Source organism: Podarcis bocagei, assembly GCF_964188305.1.
Source record: "Podarcis bocagei genome assembly, chromosome: 15".
NCBI classification, from domain to species: Eukaryota; Metazoa; Chordata; class Lepidosauria; order Squamata; family Lacertidae; genus Podarcis; species Podarcis bocagei.
In genome coordinates this window covers 43,635,620-43,656,608 of record NC_138141.1, presented here as the reverse complement: position 1 = coordinate 43,656,608, position 20,989 = coordinate 43,635,620, and the positions used below count along the sequence as shown (strand labels likewise).

At 51.1% G+C, this 20,989-nt stretch overlaps 1 protein-coding gene across 2 annotated transcripts; it reads right to left on the bottom strand.

Moving 5' to 3' along the window:
• Positions 1–425: 425 nt before the first annotated feature.
• On the bottom strand, positions 426–20,981 carry CTNS (cystinosin, lysosomal cystine transporter). 2 transcript variants are annotated; one of them, XM_081172192.1, is made up of 11 exons: positions 20,840–20,981; positions 19,082–19,165; positions 16,794–16,872; positions 15,466–15,553; positions 14,494–14,597; positions 13,520–13,651; positions 5,302–5,401; positions 5,093–5,212; positions 4,295–4,465; positions 3,135–3,252; positions 426–1,161 (listed from the first exon to the last, which is right to left on the bottom strand). In XM_081172192.1, the coding sequence occupies exons 2-11, from the start codon at positions 19,143–19,145 to the stop codon at positions 1,031–1,033; spliced, it is 1,107 nt and encodes a 368-aa protein (XP_081028318.1). In that variant the 5' UTR covers positions 19,146–19,165; positions 20,840–20,981; the 3' UTR covers positions 426–1,030. The 2 variants fall into 2 exon arrangements, with proteins under 2 accessions (XP_081028318.1, XP_081028319.1); XM_081172193.1 differs by having other exon boundaries at positions 19,082–19,151; positions 20,825–20,954.
• Positions 20,982–20,989: the final 8 nt, after the last annotated feature.

Sequence of the window (20,989 nt, the reverse complement as noted above, 5' to 3'; positions counted from 1 at the left end):
GCATCGTGTTCTCACAGGAGCCAACCAGATGCCTCTTCTGGGAAACATGCAAGCAAGACCTGGGCACATGCTGCTGTTTCCAGCAACTGGTGTATAGCTGCGTCTGACTGGAGGCAGAGCAGCGCCATCAATGGCCTTGGCTTCCATGAATACATCTATTCCTCTTTTGAAGCAAAGCAAGTTGGTGGCCATCACTGTCTCCCGTGGGAGCGAGTTTGAGCACCCATCTCCAGTATGGGAACTTTCCTCCCCTTCCTGACCTGGAGATGCAGTGAAGAGAACGCAGCACTTTGCGCTCTGAGTGACAGCGCTTCCCCAAGATAAGCCGCTCCGCCCCACGGCTGGAGACTAACAAAAGGCTGCTTTGATCAGTCACAACCACACCACTTCAGGTTTTGCTGGATGAGTTTTGAGTCAGACCGCCCTTGTACAAAGTTGTTTTTATTTTCTTTAAAAAAGGCCAGATTACCAGTTCTTCATCTCAACAGCAAAGCTAACAAGGGAAGGAAGAGGTTGACTCAAAACAACCTCCATGAACCCCTTTTCCTTCCTCTTCCCCCAGCCCAAAGGAAGACTTGCATCTGTGGCACAAATAACCTTCAAGTATATAAGTAGTTTGTGTTGTTGGCATGGATTCCTTCAGCGGAGCGACCCTTTTCTCCTTCCTTGCAGCCAGCTGCAAACTTTTAGATGGCAAGATAATGGCCCACACTCATAGCTGTAAACAGCTGGCGAGGAAGAAGTAACCCCCATCTTCTTTCTGAAGCAGCTGTGAGCACCACTTGCCTGAAAAGCCCCCAAGAGATTTCCCTCTGCCAGGAGTTGTGCTGCAGTCTCAGAAGGCATTAAGGCACCGGAAGGCAATTTGGAGCAGCAAAATGAGGTTTGTAGTAACCAAGTCCATGTGAGGAATAGGTCAGAGTCGCTGTGCTTTTCAGACAACCAAGTCTGATTCCTGTAGCGTTATCCACCTCAAGGAAGCTCAGCTGGCGAAGGCAAGCCCGGGGGGGCCTCCCAGCAGGGCAGACAGTTACTCAAAAGTCTCGTATTCTTGGGGACGGTACAAGCAGTAATGCTGGACGATGAACACAATGTCAAAGATGATGGAGAAGAGGCCCAGCCCAAACTTAGTGGGGTCCCCAAAAAGCAGCCGCCATTCATCTGAAAAGCAAAGCAGGGAAGGAACACAATACAGATTGTGTATCAGCGACAGAGTAAGTTGAGAAAAGATTAAAGGATAGAAGAGGAAGGGACACGAAAGCTTATCCAAATTTGTACCCCTCCTGTCCACCTGAAGCTGAAACTTGGGGGTCATATAATGAAAAGCTGATAAACCAAAATGTATACCTAATAATAATAATAATGTATTTATACCCCACCCATCAGCTCCCAACAGAATATTAATAATAAAAAGCTATAAAACATCTAACATTAAAAACTTCCCTAAACAGGGCTGCCTTCAGATGTCTTCTAAAAGTCAGATAGTTGTTTATTTCCTTGACATCTGATGGGAGGGCGAATTATAATAATTGGGAGGGCAAAGAATAAAAATAGCCTGCATCTTCACACAAGGCATCCCAAGAGAGATTCACACACACCTCCCCCCAAACCCAGTCATATTTTATTGTTTCTAAAGGCAGAGTAGGGGAAACTCCAAGCCAATGCAGTCCTCTAGGGCTCTGTCTAGCCGCCAGGGACTCTTCCCCAAGGCACTCTTCAAGCAGCCCTGCTCCACCCCTCTCCTGAAGCACTTTTGCCTAGGCAGAATGGGACAAAGGAGGAGGATGACTTGTTTGCTTGGATGGCAGGGCGCCTGTTTCTTGAAACTGCAGACTTGTGGGGCTGGAATGCACTGTTATGTGCAAAAGGCAACACACCTGGGACTGCCCACTTTTGTCCCTGTGCCCCCCACCATCGACAGCATGTGGCGCCTGGAATGTCCCATCCCTGTTATAAATGTCTTAAAAGGAGTGCAAGAGAAAGAAAAAGGATTTCTGCCCCAAGCTGCTTAAGCAGATAATTGGGTTTTTATTAAAAAAAAGGGGGGTGGACATCACAGTACGAATTCACCCTGACAAGATGGGGCAGTAGGCAGTAGCTTAGGCCTAGTGTATACATGCAAGGGAATGAGAGGGTCAGAGAGGGCTCTGCCGCTTTAGAGGAAGACTAAACCCAGCGCAGAAGTTTCAAGAATGGAAAAGGATTACAGGGTTTTTAAGGGTTTGTTTATTCACTGCTTCTTGGCCCAAAGACAGCCCCCCAAAGTGAACAGCATATTCGTATAATAATAAATGCGACAATCATTCAAAAAAATAAAAGATGGCAAAAAGTAAATACCAATATTTCCATCAGCTTCACCTAACATGGGTGATGGGGGCCCAGCGATATCTGGAGGACCGCAGGTTGCTCCCCCACTCATGCTCTGTGTACAGCAGCATATGGGGAAGATCATCTCCCACCTCCTTGCCCATCTTTAGATTCTTACGAAAGGTCAGTATCAGAAAAACAGAACTGTGGCAGGACAAACCCTCTGGCTTGATCAAGCATGCTTAGCTCTAGGTTAGATTACTGCAACACATCATATGTGGAGCTGATGGTCCAGAAATTCAGCAGCCAGGTTGGTCACCCCACGGGGCAAGACAGTTTGAGAATATAATGCCATCCTGGCCCAACTGCACTATCCGCCAATTAGTTTCCAGGCCCAATTCAAAGTGCTGGCTTTGACGTATAAAGCCTTAAATAGCTCAGGACAGCAATACCTCAAGGATCGCCTCCTTTCATATGAACCTGTGATCATCATTCTGAGGCCCTACGTTGTGTGCCTCCTCTGCAAGAGGTCCAGAGGGCGGCAACACGAGAACGGGGCCTTTTCAGTGATGGCTCCCTGTATGTGGAATGCTCTCCCCAGAAAGCTCACATGGTGCCCTCTTCAGGTATCAGGTGACAGGCATTCCTTTCTAACCAGCCCCTTTTCTTTGAACTGTCCATGGCTTTTTCGATGGGGTGGTATGTTTTATTGTATTCCCCCATTGGTTTTAACATACGTATGTACAGTTGTTGTTTTTTGTAAGTCTCTGAGTTGCTGCATTGAAAAGTAAGCAGCTGATAAATTTAACAATAAAAATAATAATTACCATTGTTGTAAGACTGCAAGAACATCTGAAGGAGGCTGAAGGTGCCTCCCGTGAAGTCCAGCAAAACATTCCCGATGCTCCAGCCCTCGGTGCTCTTGCGGCGGAAATTCAGGTAAGCCTAAAAAAGGAGGGAGAAGGCACCTGGGCAAAGGGGCTCCCACTAGGAAGGAAGATGGTCTCCCAAGCTTCAAAAGACGAGTTTTTGGTAGCCTGGCACTGGTTTTCTGATAGATCAGGCCCAACTACATACAAAATGGTGTGGGAAAATGGGACTGACTGAAGGAGGGTTAGGTGAACTAAGGAAAATGACACCTTAAATGGCATTATTTGTTTTGATGTCAGGCTATAGAAAACCATGAAAGCTGTAAAGGAAAAATTAGTAATTTATATCATTGTATATCAGATGATCATGTTAAATATTAATAATAAAAACAATTATTTATACCCCGCCCTCCCCAAAATTTTTTTATACCCCTGCCCAGAGCCAGACTCAGGGCAGCTAACACCAATAAAATCACAGTAAAAACATAATGGGGGGGGGAGAACCAATTTAAAATAGAGGTTAAAATATAGGATTCTTAATCCTATATTGTGTCATCTGAATTCTGCTTGTGGGGAGGGGATAGTCATGTTTATATTTATACCCTAATCAGCATTACAGTGGTACCTCGGGTTAAGAACTTAATTCGTTCCGGAGGTCCTTTCTTAACCTGAGATACCACTTTAGCTAATCGGACCTCCTGCTGCTGTGCAATTTCTGTTCTCATCCTGAAGCAAAGTTCTTAACCCGAGGTACTATTTTTGGGTTAGCAGAGTCTATAAACTGAAGCGTCTGTAACCCGAGGTACCACTGTACAGGCAACTCCTCATTTGCGCAGGGGCTGCGTTCTGGGTTGCTGTGTGCCTGCGTGAAATTGTATATTATTATATCACCCATTGAAAAAGCCTGCAAACACCTTTTTGTGGTGTTTTGGGGTCACGTCCGGGTTCGGCGTGTATGCACGGTCACACGCATATGGGACACGCATAAAGCGGTCGCTGCCGGCATCGTACTTTCATAATATTGTTTGGCATGGAAATTAAGGAGACAGAAGCTTGATGACAGACAGAGGTGAAGTCCAGCCATGAAACTCAGAATGGGTCCATCCGTCCCCACTTACCTGTGGGAAGTATTTGACAAGGGTGACGCCCAGCTTGATGTAGGAGAAGTAGAAGAGGAAGGCGAGCCATGTGATCTTCCCGGCAGCGGCCACGGACAAGGTGGCGAAGACGAAGAGCCAGGCAAAGACGAGCAAGCCAATGGCCACCCAGGAGACCTTCTGGGTCCCTCTCTGAAAGGCCAGATCATCAGCATAAACAACTTACAAATGAGACATGCAGAACCAGGAGTTGGCACATTGGGTGGAGGGTTTCTTTCGGCCTGGCTCAGTGGTTAGAGCATCTGCTGGGCAGGCAGGAGGCCCTAGGTTCAATGCCCCCGTATGAAACCCTGGAGAGCTGCTGCCAATCAGTGTAGACACTGAGCTAGATGGACTCACTCAGCCCTAAGTCACTTTCTTGCATTCCTCTTTAAATCTGCTCTTAATTCGGAACCATGAGGACTAGCATCCTGCTTTATTTTGGGCGGGAGGAAGGGAGCTGTGGCTCAGTGGTAGAGCCCACAGAAGGTCCAGGTTCAATCCGAGGCAGGGAGGGCCAAAAGAGACCCCTGCCTGAAACCCTAGAAGAGCTGCTGCCAGCCAGTGCAGGCAATGTGCTAGATGGGCCAATGATCCAACTCTATAAGGCTACCTTATGTTTCTAAAGGGAATTCAGGGTGAGACTTGCTGGAGTGAAAAAGCTTCTTTTCCTTGAGTTAAACCAATATAGATGGCATGCCGGCAGTCGGAAAGGGCAGGCATACTATCTTAACACTTAAAAGAGCTTCCGAGAGAGCGATCTGAAGGGTCCAAGCTCACCTCGTAGATCAGGCACTGGAAGATGATGAGGAGAGTCACAGCGACAGCGTGGAGGCTGAAGAAGACGTCGTTGCTGTCCACCGGGTTCACGCCATTGGGATAGGAGCGCAGGAACTGCTCCTAAGGAGGCAGGCGGCTGCTGGTCAGAACTGGGAATATGAGGCAATGGCCAAGCCCCAGTGGAAGGAAGGAGAGGGGTTCCCACCTACCTTCACAGATTTGACCCAGAAGAGGCCAACGTTGAAGACCGAGTAGGCAATGAAGCCGGTAAGGTTCAGGGCGATGAAGTCAAAACTGAGTCCCACGACGCTGGAAGGAGACAGGGGATAAAAACCCAGAAAATTATTACGACTTGATTTCTTGAATCATTCTGAATATCAAGATAAACATTTTTATAAAAGAATCAAAATGGTTTATTGAATAAATTGTAACAGATAAAATGTCAGAATGATTGTAAAATCAGTGAAATATCTAAATCTGAAAAGTATAAATTAAAAATTAAAAAAAGAAAGAAAATTATTGCTACTTAGTACCGTATTTTTCGCCCCATAGGACGCACCTTTTCCCCTCCAAAAATGAAGGGGAAATTGTGTGCGTCCTATGGGGCGAATGCAGGCTTTCGCTGAAGCCTGGAGACGATGCGCACCGACCCCTCTCGCTCTCCAGGCTTCGCGCAGATCTCCGTAATCCGTGGGAGCCCGCGCCGGGCTCCCGCGGCTTGCGGAGAGTTGCCTGCATGCCGAAGGCTGGGCGCGCTGAGCTCTGCGCGCCCAGACTTTGTGCACCTCTCCGCAAGGCGCGGGAGCCCTGCGCCGGGCTCCCACGGCTTGCGGAGAGTTGCCTGTTCTGGGGGCTGGGGTCGGGGGAAGCTCGGGCTTCCCCCGCCCCAGCCCCGCGCCTGGGGGGGGAAATGAATTTTTTTTCCTTTATTTCCCCCCAAAAAAACTAGGTGCGCCTTATGGGACGGAGCGTCTTATAGGGCGAAAAATACGGTATTTTAAATTTGTTACCTACGCTTCACTCTAAGGACCCAGAACGGGTAAAAACAATTTAAAATACAGGATCAAGGGACTGTTTTGAACTTACAACCCTAGCAATATGATGGGCACTAAAACCATATGCATGTCAGGTGACAACGGCCAGAATAAAGGGGAGCCTTCTGCATTGGCCAGAAACTATCTTGAAGGTGTCAAGCCACCTCAATAGGAAGGGAGAGGTGATGTTCTGTACTGCTGCAGCTCCTCCCTGAGCTTCTGAGGGTGGTGGAACAAGCAAGAGGGACACCCCTCCCCAATTTCAACACCTGAGAGGGTCTGTAGGGAAGGAGGTGGCCTTTCAGATCAATCAAAAGGTTATTAAAATGTACACATTGGTAGGCAGGCTTTTGGCCCAACAGGGAAAATGCCATCGGCTAGCTTCCAGAAGCTGTGCATCGTCAATGTCTCACAGCGACAGCCAACTCTGAACTTGCCCGTCTGCTCAACCAAAGCTAGAATGTCAAGTTCCTAGACCTTAGGACTGCAGAGATTTTAAGACTGAATGAAGCCTATAAGAGGGGTGCACTGTAAAGTCAGAGGCCAGAGGGGAAGCTAAGAGTGGGATGCAGTGGCTGTGGGACTGATCCTTCAAGGAAGGCAAAAGTTGCTGTGTCCAGGAGAAAACGGGACAAAGGAGGAACAGGCAAGTCTGTACAGCACAAAATAAAAGTTGTTTTTCTATATGTGATCTCCCCCTAGTGGTAGCTAGAAGGGAGCGGGAATTGCATTTTAGCTTATTGTCAGGGGTTCAGGAGCAGAGGCAAGGGCAAGGGAGGAAACAGAGAGCGAGGGGGAGGAGGCAGAAGAAAAGATGAGTGATGACGACGACCCGAGATCTCCGAGTCTTTCCAGTGAATCAGAAGATTCACAGAAAGGAGCACCAGTGGTCAGGGCAAGGGGGGAGCCTAGGGGGACACCCCAGGAAGATAGGGCCAGAGGGGACTCCGAGGAGAGCAGTTGGAAATCGGGACCAGCGTCACAGCCAGAGAGCAGGGAAGAGGAAGAGCGCCAGAGATCAAGCGCTGGCAGCTCGCAACAGGGGGGAGGGCACGAGTCAGGAGTGGCCACACCTCCATCGGGGAGCGAAGAAACGGTCAGACGGAAAGTGGAAGGTTGGGCGCGCGCGCCAAGTTCAAATGCACAGGAAAGTGACGCAGTAGGCAGGCAGGAAAGGGAGCCAGGTCCTAAAGCCCGGCGCAAGGAGACAGGGAGTTCCGGGGGGTCGGCGTCAGAAGAATCCCGGAAGGAAGAGACCCCGGGGGGCAGAGGGACCCAGAGGAGAGCAGTCAGGCGGAAAAGGTGGAGCAGGGCTAGGATATTAAGTTGGTGCACAAGGGGCGGAGACTCAGACGGAGCTTCGCCGATCTAGCCATTAGACGTAGAGTTGCACGCAGCAGCTTGGGAATGGAAACTGTAACTCAATAAAGACTTTTACTTAATGACCGCTGGCTAGCGTGATCCTCTGTGAGCTAGGATCTTGAAGCAGCTCTGACAGTAAGCTCCGTCTCTTAATTGTGGGCATCTACAGCCTCGAGGAGAGGAGAGAAGCAGGTGCCCACTAGCTAGCTCACGAACGGCAGACAACATGACGGCTGAGCAGCAGATAGAGGAACTCAGAAAAGCAGTGTCACAACTGAATGCCGAGGCTCTCGCATCCAGGAAGAGAGAGGAGGCAGCTGCCGCCTGCAGGGATCTCCAGGTCAGGTTGGACATGCTTACGAAGCACGGGCAACTGACACCCAAACAGGAGGGAATTGGGTTGGCGAGACGAACAGGCGGTCTGGTCTCTCACTTCGATGGGAACCTGCAGCAGTACCCCAACTTTAGAGCAGATGTAATGTGCGCACTGGAACTGCTGAAAAAAGACTTTAGAGATGAGCAAGAGAAGGTGGGGTTCATCATGTCCCATTTGCATGGGGAAGCTAAAGCATGGCTGCGCAATTTGTGGAGGGATAAGGATCCGGCGCTCCAAAATGCGGATGCCTTTATTAAAGCGATGGATGGGTGTTTCTTATCAAGCATTGACGTGGATCTTGCTCGGCAGCAGATACATGGACTGAAACAAGGGAGGGCCAGCGTAAGGCAGTATCATGCCCGCTTTTTCGCTTTGGTCAGTGCTCTGGAATGGGACAGGGATTCGGCTCCTGTAAGAGACCTGTTTTGGGAGGGATTGCACGGCTCTGTCAAAGATGAAATTGCGAGGGGGGAGAGACCCCGGACCACGCAGGAGATCGTTCAGAGGGCGCTAGCCATGGGGGTGCGGCTGGAAGAACGTCCGTGGAGCAGGGACGAAGGGCGTGGAGGGCGCGAACCAGCCAGGGGCTCCTCCTTCCTTCCCAGAGAAGCAGCGCGTGCGCAATCCACGCCTCCGGCAGGAGGAGGAGTGGAACCTATGGAGGTTGGAAGTGCAAGGGCTCAATCAGCAGCCAGAGCCCTAGCACCGACAACAGTGAAAGCGAAGCCTCCTAGAGGGAACAGGAAGTGTTACATCTGCGAGGATCCAGGGCATATGGCGAAAGAGTGTCCCCGGAGGCTCCACAAGCACACTGCAGCCTCAGCAATGGTAACTGCAGCAACGCAACAAGGAGGACCACAGCAGGGAAACGACGATGTCTGGCTGGAGGAAGAGGCAATGGGGCCCAGCCAGACGTGTCAGTGAAGAAGTCCCCGGAAATTTCACAGCCCATGGACCCCCTCCCGCCCAAACCAGTAGTGAGGCTCACCGCATCGCTCCAGCTGCCCAATGGAATCACCATGGACGTGCTGCTCACCATTGACTCGGGAAGCAATGCGGACTTTATAGGGCAGGACTTTGTAGACCGGCACGCTATACAGTTGCTGCCGGCCACGCTGCCCCTGCAGGTGGTCACGGTGGATGGCAGGGAGCTGCTAGGGGGGCAAGTGGTGAAGCAGACGCCACCAATGGTGATGCGCCTTGGGAATCACAAGGAAATCATCAGCTTCAACGTCACTCAACTATCGGACATGCCCATTGTATTGGGCATGAGTTGGCTGGACAAGCACAGCCCAACGCTGGCTTGGTACCAGAGGCAGCTGACCTTCGGCTCTTCCTTTTGTGCTGAGCACTGCATCGTTCCCCGGCAGGAAGGAGAGGAAGAGGAGTCACAGCTGCTGCTAGGCACGCTGCAAGCGATTCCCCACAAGTACGCAGAATTTTTGGAGGTTTTCTGCGAGAAGGAGGCAGACAGGCTACCCCCCCACAGACCATATGACTGCAAAATTGACCTGCTGCCGGGGGCGGCGCTGCCTAAAGGGAAGCTGTATTCCATGTCTGAGGACGAACTGCAGGAACTCAAAGAGTTCATAGATCATAATTTGGAGCGCGGTTTCATCCGGGAGTCCAAGGCAGCGGGGGGCAGTCCTGTATTCTTTGTTAAGAAGCGGGACACGCCCCAAAAAAGACTTGTGGTGGACTATCGCATCTTAAACAGTGTGACCAAGCCATCGGACTTCCCCATGCCCCGAATCGACGACCTCCTCGCAAAGGTACGGAAGGGCAGCGTGTTCACCAAGTTAGACCTGCGAGGGGCGTACAACCTCATTCGCATGCGGGAAGGGGATGAGTGGAAGACGGCCATGTTCACGCCTCTGGGCACCTACGAATATAGAGTTATGCCTTTTGGATTGCAAAATGGCTCCCACGTTTTTCAAGCGTTCATGCATCACGTGTTAGCAGGGCTCCTCTACAAGACGTGCGTCTGTTTCTTAGATGACATCCTGATCTTTTCGGAATCGCAGCAGGAGCATGACAGACACGTCAAAGAAGTGCTAAGCAGGCTACAGCAGCATAGGCTCTACGCCAAGCTGGAGAAGTGCCAATTCGACGTGACGGAGGTGGATTTTCTGGGCTACAAGTTGTCTGACAAGGGGCTCGCCATGGACAGCGCCAAGGTTCGAGCGGTGTTGGACTGGAAGAGCCCACGCAACCGGAAGGAGGTCCAACGGTTTGTCGGCTTCGCGAACTTCTATCGCAAGTTTATCAAAGGCTTCGCTATGCAGACAGCGGCCATCACGGACACGCTTAGCTCCAAAAAAAAGAAGTTCATCTGGACAGAGCAGGTGGAGCAGTCCTTTCAGGCACTCAAGCGTCTCTTCGCGTCGGAAGAGCAGCTGCTGCATGTCGACCCCAGCAGGCCGATGAGGGTGGAGACAGACGCCTCGGACAGAGCCGTGGGAGCAGTCCTGCTGCAGAAAGACCCGCAGGGGGTTTGGCGGCCGGGAGCGTTTTACTCCAGGAAGCTCAGCAAGTCCGAACAGAACTACACCACTACACCATCTGGGACAGGGAGTTGCTGGCCATTCATGCAGCGTTCAAAGCGTGGAGGCACTTCCTGATCGGCGTCAAGCACACGGTGCAGGTCTGCACGGACCACAAGAATCTGGAGCACTGGCGCACGGCACAGTTCCTGAACCAAAGGCAGATACGTTGGGCTGAGTTCTTTGCGAACTTCAACTTCCGAATAGAGTATGTCCCGGGGGACACCAACATCATGGCGGACGCTCTCTCTCGTAAGCCACAATATCTGGAGGACGCCAAGCCAGCGGCCGCCATGCACATCTTCGCACCAACAGTGTGGGCGTGCGCTGCGGCAACAGTGGACCTGGAGGCGGTGCGGCGAGCGTTGCAGGATGACTCCTTCGCGCAAGCAAAGATGGCAGAGGTGCAAAGGGGCACGGCAGCGACCGACGGGTTCCAGCTGCGAGATGGATTGCTCATCCGTAAAGGGGCCATCTACGTGCCGGGAGACGAACTTCGCGCCAAGGTACTGCAGCAGCTGCACGACGCGCCCACTGCCGGGCACTTTGGCAAGGAGAAGACGGTGGAATTAGTCGCCAGAGACTTCTGGTGGCCCGGAATGAGAGGGGAGGTCGCGGACTACGTGGCGAGGTGTGACACCTGCCAGAGGGCCAAACCGGTGCACAAACCGCCGGCCGGACTGTTGGAACCGCTGCAAACTCCGGTCGAACCATGGGAGAGAGTGGCCCTGGACTTTGTCACGGATCTGCCCAGCTCGAGGGGCAAGACGGCCGTGCTGGTGGTGGTGGACTTGTTCTCCAAGATGGCACATTTCATTCCGTGTGCCAAGGTGGCCACGGCGGAGCAAACCGCCAAACTGTTCATAGACCACGTGTTCAAGGTTCACGGTCTGCCACGGTCTATTCTGTCCGACCGGGGGCGACAGTTCATCTCGAATTTCTGGCAGAAGCTGATGGGCTTCCTGAACGTCAAGATCAACCTGGCGTCGGCGAGACACCCGCAGACCAACGGGCAGGCGGAGCGGGTCAATGCCATCATGCAGCAGTACCTGAGATGTTATGCGAATCAACAGCCTGCGACGTGGGTGGATTACCTGCCGCTCGCCGAGTTTGCCTACAACAACACGAAGCACGTGTCCACGGGGGTCACGCCGTTCTTCGCTAACAACGGGAGGCACCCCAGAACCTTCCCGGGACTGGAAAGGATGGGGGAGGGGGAGCCGCAGACAGCAGATGCGTTCGCGTCGGAGTTGCAGGAGGTCCACGATCAGCTGCGGCGACACCTGGAGCTGGCCAAACATGCATACAAGGTGCAAGCGGACAAACACAGAAGGGTTGGCGAAGAGATCCATGTGGGAGACTGGGTCTGGTTAGCAGCCCACGCAGTGCCGGCCAGGTCGTTGGCCAAGAAGAAGCTGGGGCATAAGCAACTGGGGCCCTACCAAGTCGAAGAGCAGGTCAACCCGGTGGCTTTCAGGCTGGCGCTTCCGGAGGGTTCCAGAATGCATCCGGTGTTCCACAGATCGGTGCTCACTCCCTACAAGGCACCGCACAGGTTTCAGGAACCCGGAACGGCACCGAGTCCGCTCAGAGAAGGAACCGGGCACGCGGGAGTGGCACAGAAGGAACGCATCAACGAAGTCACGGAGATTTTGGACTCCAGATGGGGGGAAGAAGGGGTAGAATACCTTCTCGCCAAGGAGGGCACCCCGGCCAGTGCGAACAGCTGGGTGCCGGGCTACGCCTTGGACGAACCTCTGCTCAAAGACGAGTTTCATGCCCTCTTCCCACATAGACCAATGCCAGCAGACTTTTTCGACGACTGGCTTTTCACGCCAACGCTTTCTGCCAGCACGTTCCGGGGGTTCGACTCGGACGAGGACCCGATACGAGACGCCCGTTCCCCGGAGGGGTCACCCTCGGGATCTGCCTCAGAACCCTCGTATTGGTGGGACGATAGACCAGAGGAGCAGTGGCGCAAGAAGTGGCTGGAAGGTCCAGGACGAGCAACGCCGCCAGGAGGAAGTGAGGGAGAGACGGACATGGACGTTTTCGGGGACGACCCTGGTTTCGAGCACGGCGGCACAGAGATGGAAGCGGAGGTGACCGTCGTCGACGAGAGCAGGGAGGCAGAACCGGGAGACTTCAGATGGAGGCCCGCCACGGGAAGCGAACTGTATCCGACGTTCGTCCCTCTGACACAGCAGCACCCAGTTCCCGCACCGGAAGGAGGGGAGGGGGGAACGGGGGGCTTCGAGGGGGGGATGGATGTCAGGGGTTCAGGAGCAGAGGCAAGGGCAAGGGAGGAAACAGAGAGCGAGGGGGAGGAGGCAGAAGAAAAGATGAGTGATGACGACGACCCGAGATCTCCGAGTCTTTCCAGTGAATCAGAAGATTCACAGAAAGGAGCACCAGTGGTCAGGGCAAGGGGGGAGCCTAGGGGGACACCCCAGGAAGATAGGGCCAGAGGGGACTCCGAGGAGAGCAGTTGGAAATCGGGACCAGCGTCACAGCCAGAGAGCAGGGAAGAGGAAGAGCGCCAGAGATCAAGCGCTGGCAGCTCGCAACAGGGGGGAGGGCACGAGTCAGGAGTGGCCACACCTCCATCGGGGAGCGAAGAAACGGTCAGACGGAAAGTGGAAGGTTGGGCGCGCGCGCCAAGTTCAAATGCACAGGAAAGTGACGCAGTAGGCAGCCAGGAAAGGGAGCCAGGTCCTAAAGCCCGGCGCAAGGAGACAGGGAGTTCCGGGGGGTCGGCGTCAGAAGAATCCCGGAAGGAAGAGACCCCGGGGGGCAGAGGGACCCAGAGGAGAGCAGTCAGGCGGAAAAGGTGGAGCAGGGCTAGGATATTAAGTTGGGGCACAAGGGGCGGAGACTCAGACGGAGCTTCGCCGATCTAGCCATTAGACGTAGAGTTGCACGCAGCAGCTTGGGAATGGAAACTGTAACTCAATAAAGACTTTTACTTAATGACCGCTGGCTAGCGTGATCCTCTGTGAGCTAGGATCTTGAAGCAGCTCTGACACTTATGTATGGGGTCCCCAGCCTTTTGGAAATCTGAGAAATGTATCATGGGCACCCCAAAAGAAAGACCCCTCTGCTTCCTTTTTACCTTTTCCGTCTCCAGTTCTCAAACACCTGAGGGTAAAAGGAGACTGACCAAGCCAGAAAGTAGATCCAGCCAATCACCTGGTCCACGATCCTCACTGCATTGCTGTGGATCACGAGGAAGCGGATTCTGGGCCTGCAGGAGAGGGAGGGGCAGCAGGTCACCAAAGGGAAGCTCACAGCACAATCCATTATACGGATCAACTCTGGCATTTAAAAGCCATCGGGCTCAAGGAGGCTCACCCTGGAGCCAGTGGGATGGAAGCCTTCAGAGTCCATTTCAAAGACAGGGAAGAGGAGGCCCCTATAGGTTTCTCTTGGGAGGGGCCTGCCAAATTTAGGGCAGAGGGGGCGGCCTCAAATGGAGCACTGTCTGGGATAAACATCTGTTTGGGGTTTTTTTTAAAGCAGATTTCCATACTAGCAAGCATCTCCCAATTTACTCTGCCTCCTAAAAATAATTCTGTTCAGGCAGACAAAAAAAAATGTGTTCTTAATTTGGCCTTTAGGTTACCCTCGATTTTAATTTTGAATTTTTGCGCTTAACGTTTTTACTTATGACTTCATGGTTTTAGTCTTTTCGCGAACTGTTCTGAGGTTTGTTTTTTGTCAGCCAAGCAGTATATAAATGTTATGATACAATATTATATCAACTGCATTCTGGCATTTCGTATATCCCACCTTTCCCCCAAAGAGCTCAAATTGTCATGCATACTTCACCCTCTCTACATTTTTTCTTCACAACAACCCTGCTAGGCAGGCACAAAGTCAGCTGTAGGGCAGGTGGGTATGGTTTGGCCAGAATTGCCTCACAAGCCATAACATAAAACAATTAGGTAGGAACAGAAAATTTCTGGTCCTCAGCGGGAAGGGAGGCCGAGTTTAAGACATTTTTAAAAATCCTGAAATTGTTCCAAGGAGCATTATGGCTGTGGTAACAAGGATAGAAAAACACTAAAGGCTGACTCAACTGCTTACCCTGTTTGGTTGGACGAGTTGGACTGAAGATACACAGTCAGTTGCCCGACTTCTTTTGCTCTCACTAGGAAGCTCACCTTCTTTACGCCTGTCGTTACGATCACCTGGTAAGGCACGGAGACAAAGGAAGTTGTTTTCTTCCCCAAGGAACTGACCCAGACCCTGCGATCATCCTTTGAGGCCCTTCTTCCTGACAGGTCTGGAGGACGGCAAGGTGAGAACAGGGCCTTTTCTGTGGTGGCGCCCAGTTTGTGGGCTGCTCTCCCCGGGGAGGTCCACCTGGTGCCTTTGTTATATATCTTTAAGTGCTAGGCAAAAACATTCCTCTTCTCCTAGACCTTTGGCTCATTAATCTATATCCTTTTAAATGTGTTTGTGGGAGGGGGTTCTGGTCTGTTTTTGTTTTTATTATGTATTTTGTGTTCTCATTTTGTATTTTTATGTTGCGAAATGCCCAGTGGTCTTCAAATTTAATAAACAAATAACTAACTAACTATTCCAGGGCACTCTGCCTGGCCCTTGGGACTCCCCTGGGCCACACACCCCTCACTGGGCATGCTCTGTGTCTTCCTCAAGCGCTTTTGCCTTGACCTCTGGATAACGCCTGGACAGAGAGGGCTGTGCACATAGAAACACATGACACATGTGGGATTCTAATGCTACACTGCCCTGCTCAACTGAATTGCATGGATGGGTGGTGTACATAAAGACATATTAGGCTTTGGCTCGGTTGGAATGCAGCCTGCAGTACACAGTTGGGTTCACCTATTTTCCCCCGCTGATCACACCCACCACAGCCACGTGGCCCCCGGAAGCTCACCCACAAGGGAAAGCGGCCCCCAGGCCTCATCGCCAGATTCACACGGGCTGGCAGTGGTTCTCCTGGACTTCAAACAGGAATCTTTCCCAGCCCCTATCTGGGACTGAACCCGGGACCTTTCCCAAAAGGCAGATGTTTGTTCCAGGACTTACTTGATCAGGCAGCTCGATGATGGTGCCATTTTCCCTGGATGAATAGGTAACATTAAACGTGATCACCAGCGTCTGATTGAGCGGAGTGCTGGAAAAGATGGGGGGGGGGATAGGAGAGACATTTGCAGAACCGCAGAGCATTTCTAAGACCCCATCTGCATTACCAACTTTACACTATCGTAAAGGTAAAGGGACCCCTGACCATTAGGTCCAGTCGTGGACGACTCTGGGGTTGCGGCGCTCATCTCGCTTTACTGGTCGAGGGAGCCAGTGTACAGCTTCGGGGTCATGTGGCCAGCATGACTAAGCCGCTTCTGGCAAACCAGAGCAGCGCATGGAAATGTTGTTTACCTTCCCGCCAGAGCAGTACCTATTTATCTACTTGAACTTTGACGTGCTTTTGAACTGCTAGGTTGGCAGGAGCAGGGACCGAGCAATGGGAGCTCACCCCGTTGTGGGGATTCGACCCGCCAACCTTCTGATCAGCAAGTCCTAGGCTCTGTGGTTTAACCCACAGCGCCACCCGCATCCCTATACTACCATAGCTTCCCCCAATGAATCCTGGGACCTGTAGTTTGTTCAAGAAGCTGAGAGTTGTTAGGAGACCTCTATTCTCCTTACAGAGCTACAGTTCCCAGAGTTCCCCAGGAAGAGGGGCTGACTGTTAAATAAGTCTCTCAAGGGTAATCCTGGGAACTCTAGCTCTTTAAGAGGGCTCAGAATTTTATCTCTAGGGGGTAAACTACAGGGAGTCCTTGGGAGAAGCCATGTGTTTTAATGTAATGGTGTGGGTGTGACCTTTGTCCTGGAGGAAGAAAGAGGCGGCTATATTCTGGCTATTTTGCAAAGGGAGAAGTGATGTAACTAGGCAAATAAAAGGTAAAAGGACCCATGACCATTAGGTCCAGTCGTGACCGACTCTGGAGTTGCAGCGCTCATTTCGCTTTATTGGCTGAGGGAGCCCATGTACAGCTTCCGGGTCATGTGGCCAGCATGACAAAGCCGCTTTTGGCGAACCAAAGCAGCGCACGGAAACACCGTTTACCTTCCCGCTGGAGCGGTACCTATTTATCTACTTGCACTTTGGCGTGCTTTCGAACTGCTAGGTTGGCAGGAGCAGGGACCGAGCAACGGGAGCTCACCCCGCCGTGGGGATTCGAACCGCCAACCTTCTGATCGGCAAGTCCTAAGCTCTGTGGTTTAACCCACAGCGCCACCTGCATCCCTTAACTAGGCAGATAGGGAGCTGAAAACCACAGTTATTTCTTAACACCACCACCCCTCCCCGTAACCTTCAAGGACAGAGATCAGAAACCCTGAGAGTTCACCTTAAAGTCACCGCAATGTCCATCACGCCACCATTCTCCAGTAAAACCTCCTCAGGAACAGAAAGCGCCGGGGGTCCATCTTAAATAGAAAAGGGCAGGGGGAAGAGAGCTAGAAGGCATTTTCCAGCTTGAGACAAGCTACTTCTGGCTTGGGGGAGAGAAAGGAGGCATGCTAAATTCCAACTGCTACATGAATCATGCATTTTATGGCAACCCCAAGGGAGCATGGGGCGGGGGGGGGGGAATCGTATGAACATAGGTTCCCGCACCCTCCTTTGATGCTGTGTAGAATATTTAGAGGGGAGATTTGCTGGAGCTAACCTGTGCCCTAACCTGAAACTGTGTGTTCAGCAAGTGGTGTCAAGATTGAGGGGGACAGCTCAGAGCCAGTAGATTCTGAGCTGCATCACTCTGGTTATTGGAAGTTTGCTGTATATTTCTTAATAGAGTAGACCAGATTAAGTTACTCTGTTAGAATCTTGAGTAAGGTTTGCAAGTACTTGTACTGTAGCAGCCTGGAGGGGGCTAATGGTCCAACTTGCCTGACTGGGAGTCTGGGAGGCAGAGGGCCTTCTTGGTGGTGGCGCCTGCCCTGTGGAACGCCCTGCCACCAGATATCAAGGAAAGAAACAACTACCTGACTTTGAGAAGACATCTGAAGGCAGCCCTGTTTAGGGAAGTTTTTAATGCTAGATCTTTTGTTGTGTTCTTAATATCTTGTTGGAAGCTGCCCAGAGTGTTTCAGTTTAGCAATTCCTTGGTGTGGTAGAAGTCTAGGAAGCAAACACTGTTGCCAGTGTGTAACCAAATCTTAATTTTTCAGAGACATGCTCAACTGGTTTAAATGTTGGGGTTTGCAGTGCATGATGTGTAAGCGCTCAATACATGGTCATGGTTCCCACTGTTTCTGTAAAAATGAGAGGGGGTTTGGATATTCTCTGTGTGTGTGTGAATCATTTGTTCCAGAAACAGAGAAGAACAGAGAAGAAGTTTCAAGAAGCAGCAGAAGGCTGAGATTTTTTTTGTCTATGCAAGGACCTTTTCTGTGGGAACTGGCATGCGCAGTGTAACAGGATGCACTGATAACAAAGGTTCTGTGTAACTTGTAGTAACTTGCTGCGAGTCTCTTGCTTGTGTCTTGCGGTGAGAGAAGCAGAGAGTGAGTCTTGGACTCTTGTTGGACTCTAAGCCTGCCTTGACCAGTGGTGAATGTTTGTATATATTTGCTACCAATATGCTTTTATACCTACCTAGTAAACTTCTACACTGGACTGAATCTTTATGGCGCCCATGAGTGTTTATCGGTGGTTAGGGATAAATATGCCACAAATTAGGTTTCTGTTTTTGCTCTAACAGATCAGACAAAACCATAATTACAGGAAAGAAGGATCCGATGGCCTGATTGACTAGAGCTGAACCCGGTTGCAGTTTTGCAATGACCAATCGCTTCTAACAAATAGATTTGACTGTCCAACTGATGTAAGATATTGCCTGAATTTTAAGTTTCTTTGTGGGTGGGGAATATCAAGCAGCAGGGGCTGAAAGTGGACACCAACCAAGACCCCCACCCCAATTTCTCTATCAGGCCACCAACCCCTTTGGCTTGTTTTGGATCCTCTTTGTGTATTTTCGTCTGGCTGGAATGGGGCCTGAAACTCTTATAATACCAGCGATAGAGAGGGGTGCTTGCGAGTGAGTGAGTGAGTGAGTGAGTGTGTGTAGAAAGTAGAGCACAATACAAAACCACAATTTCCATTCTCACTTTTGGCCTGTACCAAGCAGCCCCCAGAAGACCACTCAGAAAAAAACATGGCCCTCAGACTGCAAAAGACTCCCCGACCCCTGTTGAAAGGACATTGTTTAAACATTTACAGGGAGACCACTATTATACGATATTCCTGGCTCAAGGAAAGGTATGCCTGCCGCAGGGTCAAAGAATGAGCCTCATCAGACACCCACAGCAGGGTAAATGGGCTCTTTCCAACTCAGTGGGAGTACTTTTGATTTTTCCCCTATTTACAGCTACCACCCAAATTGGTGGAGTCTGGTAAGGAGCGGGCAGGAAAATGCGTTTTGAGAGAGGGCAGATCAGCACTCTGAACTGGGGGCTTCCCACCCCAGCCTTAAAGCCACTGAAAAGCCATTCCTACTTAGACCCAGGAAGTGGTGGTCTTTGGAGCAAGCACTGCTGATTCGTGAATCCCATGACAAGATCACACTCGCTTGAAACGGCAAGGAATTTATCCGGAGGCGAAACTCCGTCCTTTGATGGATGAGGGATGACTTACCACAGGCTCCCAAGGACGCAAGAGACAGGCCCAGCAGAAGGAAGAGGCCGATTCTGTGCACCATTTTTTCCTAACAGCTGGCAGCTGCAAAACGGCAAGTTAAAAGAGGAAGTCCTGGTTAGAGAGGCAGGGAGCGAGGGCTGATGTCCCAAGACAAAATTAAGCTTTTTTAAAAAATAGAAAAAAATATGCTAGTCAAGGGGCAGGCATCAGTCTTAAAAGTGGGTAGGCTTTGGTTCAAATCCCAGCTCAGGTGCGAAGCTTAATCAAGGAGCTAATCGCCGTCTTTCAGAAGTCTACCTCGCAGGGTTGTTGAGAAGGTAAAAGTGTACAGCGGCTTCCGATGACCTGCTTGTAGAGCATTAGTTATGATTTGTTTGTGCCGCGTCAAGCAATCATTACCCCATGCCTACACCAGCGCATTTCCCCATCCTTGTTGCAGGAAAGTCCTGATTTTGAAGTGAAATGGGTTTGTTGTGCAATACCTCCTAATCAACTATAATTTCTCAACCCTCCAGCATGTGACTGAATCCCGGGTTGGGAGATGATGATGATAACATTCCTGCCACCTTGAGCTCCTTGGAGAAAGAGCAGGATAAAAAATGAGGTAAAACTCTTTTTCTCAAGAGATATTTAAGTTTTACAACAACCCAAATTTAAGGACAATAAAATGGAGCAATACAGATACAGTACTTAATGCAGACTCTCGCATCATCAAACAGTCATGATTGTGCATTTGTACGAAATCATACACTCACATAAAATTGAGGCGGAAATCCTATGCCCACTTACCTGGGCATGTGCCCTTCTGAATTCAGTGGGGCTTACTTATATGAGGGGACATATTCCAATACGGACAGCCCAGCCGCCCAGAGTGGTTGGGGAAACCCAGCCAGATGGGTGGGATGGAAATGATAATGATAACAGGAATAATCATAATTATTATTTAACCTTTGCTTTAAAAACAACAACACCCTCATGGGCAAAGTTATATGGCAACCAGAAAGAAGAAAAAGCTCCAGCATAAAAAAAGATTGCTTGACCAAATTTTGAATCGCATCAAAAGCAGAACTCTTATTATCATCATCATTTTATCATTACCAAGACCATCAACTGCCAACCACCTCAGCGTCCAGCACTGCACTATTTCAATGCAGATTCCCCACTCCACCCACACCCCAAGCATTTTAAAAAATGCGAGTGTGGCTTAAAATCCAAGTAAGGAAGGGCAGGTTTAGAAGCGAGATGTTGAAAACACGTTTGGACTGAACTCTGTATGTGCTCAGAGGGGCTCTCGGACCCTTGCTTCAGTGTCTCATAGCAAAGCATATGCACAGAGGCGCCCCGCCTTCCATGGTTCCCTGTTTTTTGGAGGGAGGCGGGAATAAATTTTGGAAGGGTCTCAATGGGGCGGGCACCCTTGGGTGGGGATTGGGGTGTCATGCTCCCTATGGCCATAGGGTGCTGCTGAGGGCTGAGAGAAGGAGGGGAGGAATGAAAGGGAGACACTTCTCTCTCACACACGACCCCCTTCCCAGCCCAAAGCGCCCCAATTTTAAAATTTAAAGGGCGCCTGAAGGGAAAGCACCGCTATTATAGACTACAAGCCCCGTCATGCAACGCGACACCCGAGGCTTCCCAATGCCGGCGGCAGCGCACCGCAGTGCACACTGGGAGTCGAAGTCCTCCTTGGTCCGATTCCCCCCTCCTAGAAATAAATTTAAAAGGCGCAATCCCTACAACGGCCCCATAACTCACTGCAGCGGGGCGGGGAGCGGCGTCTCCTCCTGCCAAGCGGTTCCCGCGACTGCCGTCTTTCCCCTCCCCGGCGTTGCTCCCACGGAAGCCTTTCACGTCGTCACCAAGGAGACGGGCCTTATATAATGGCCGGTCACGCCTCAGGCCTTC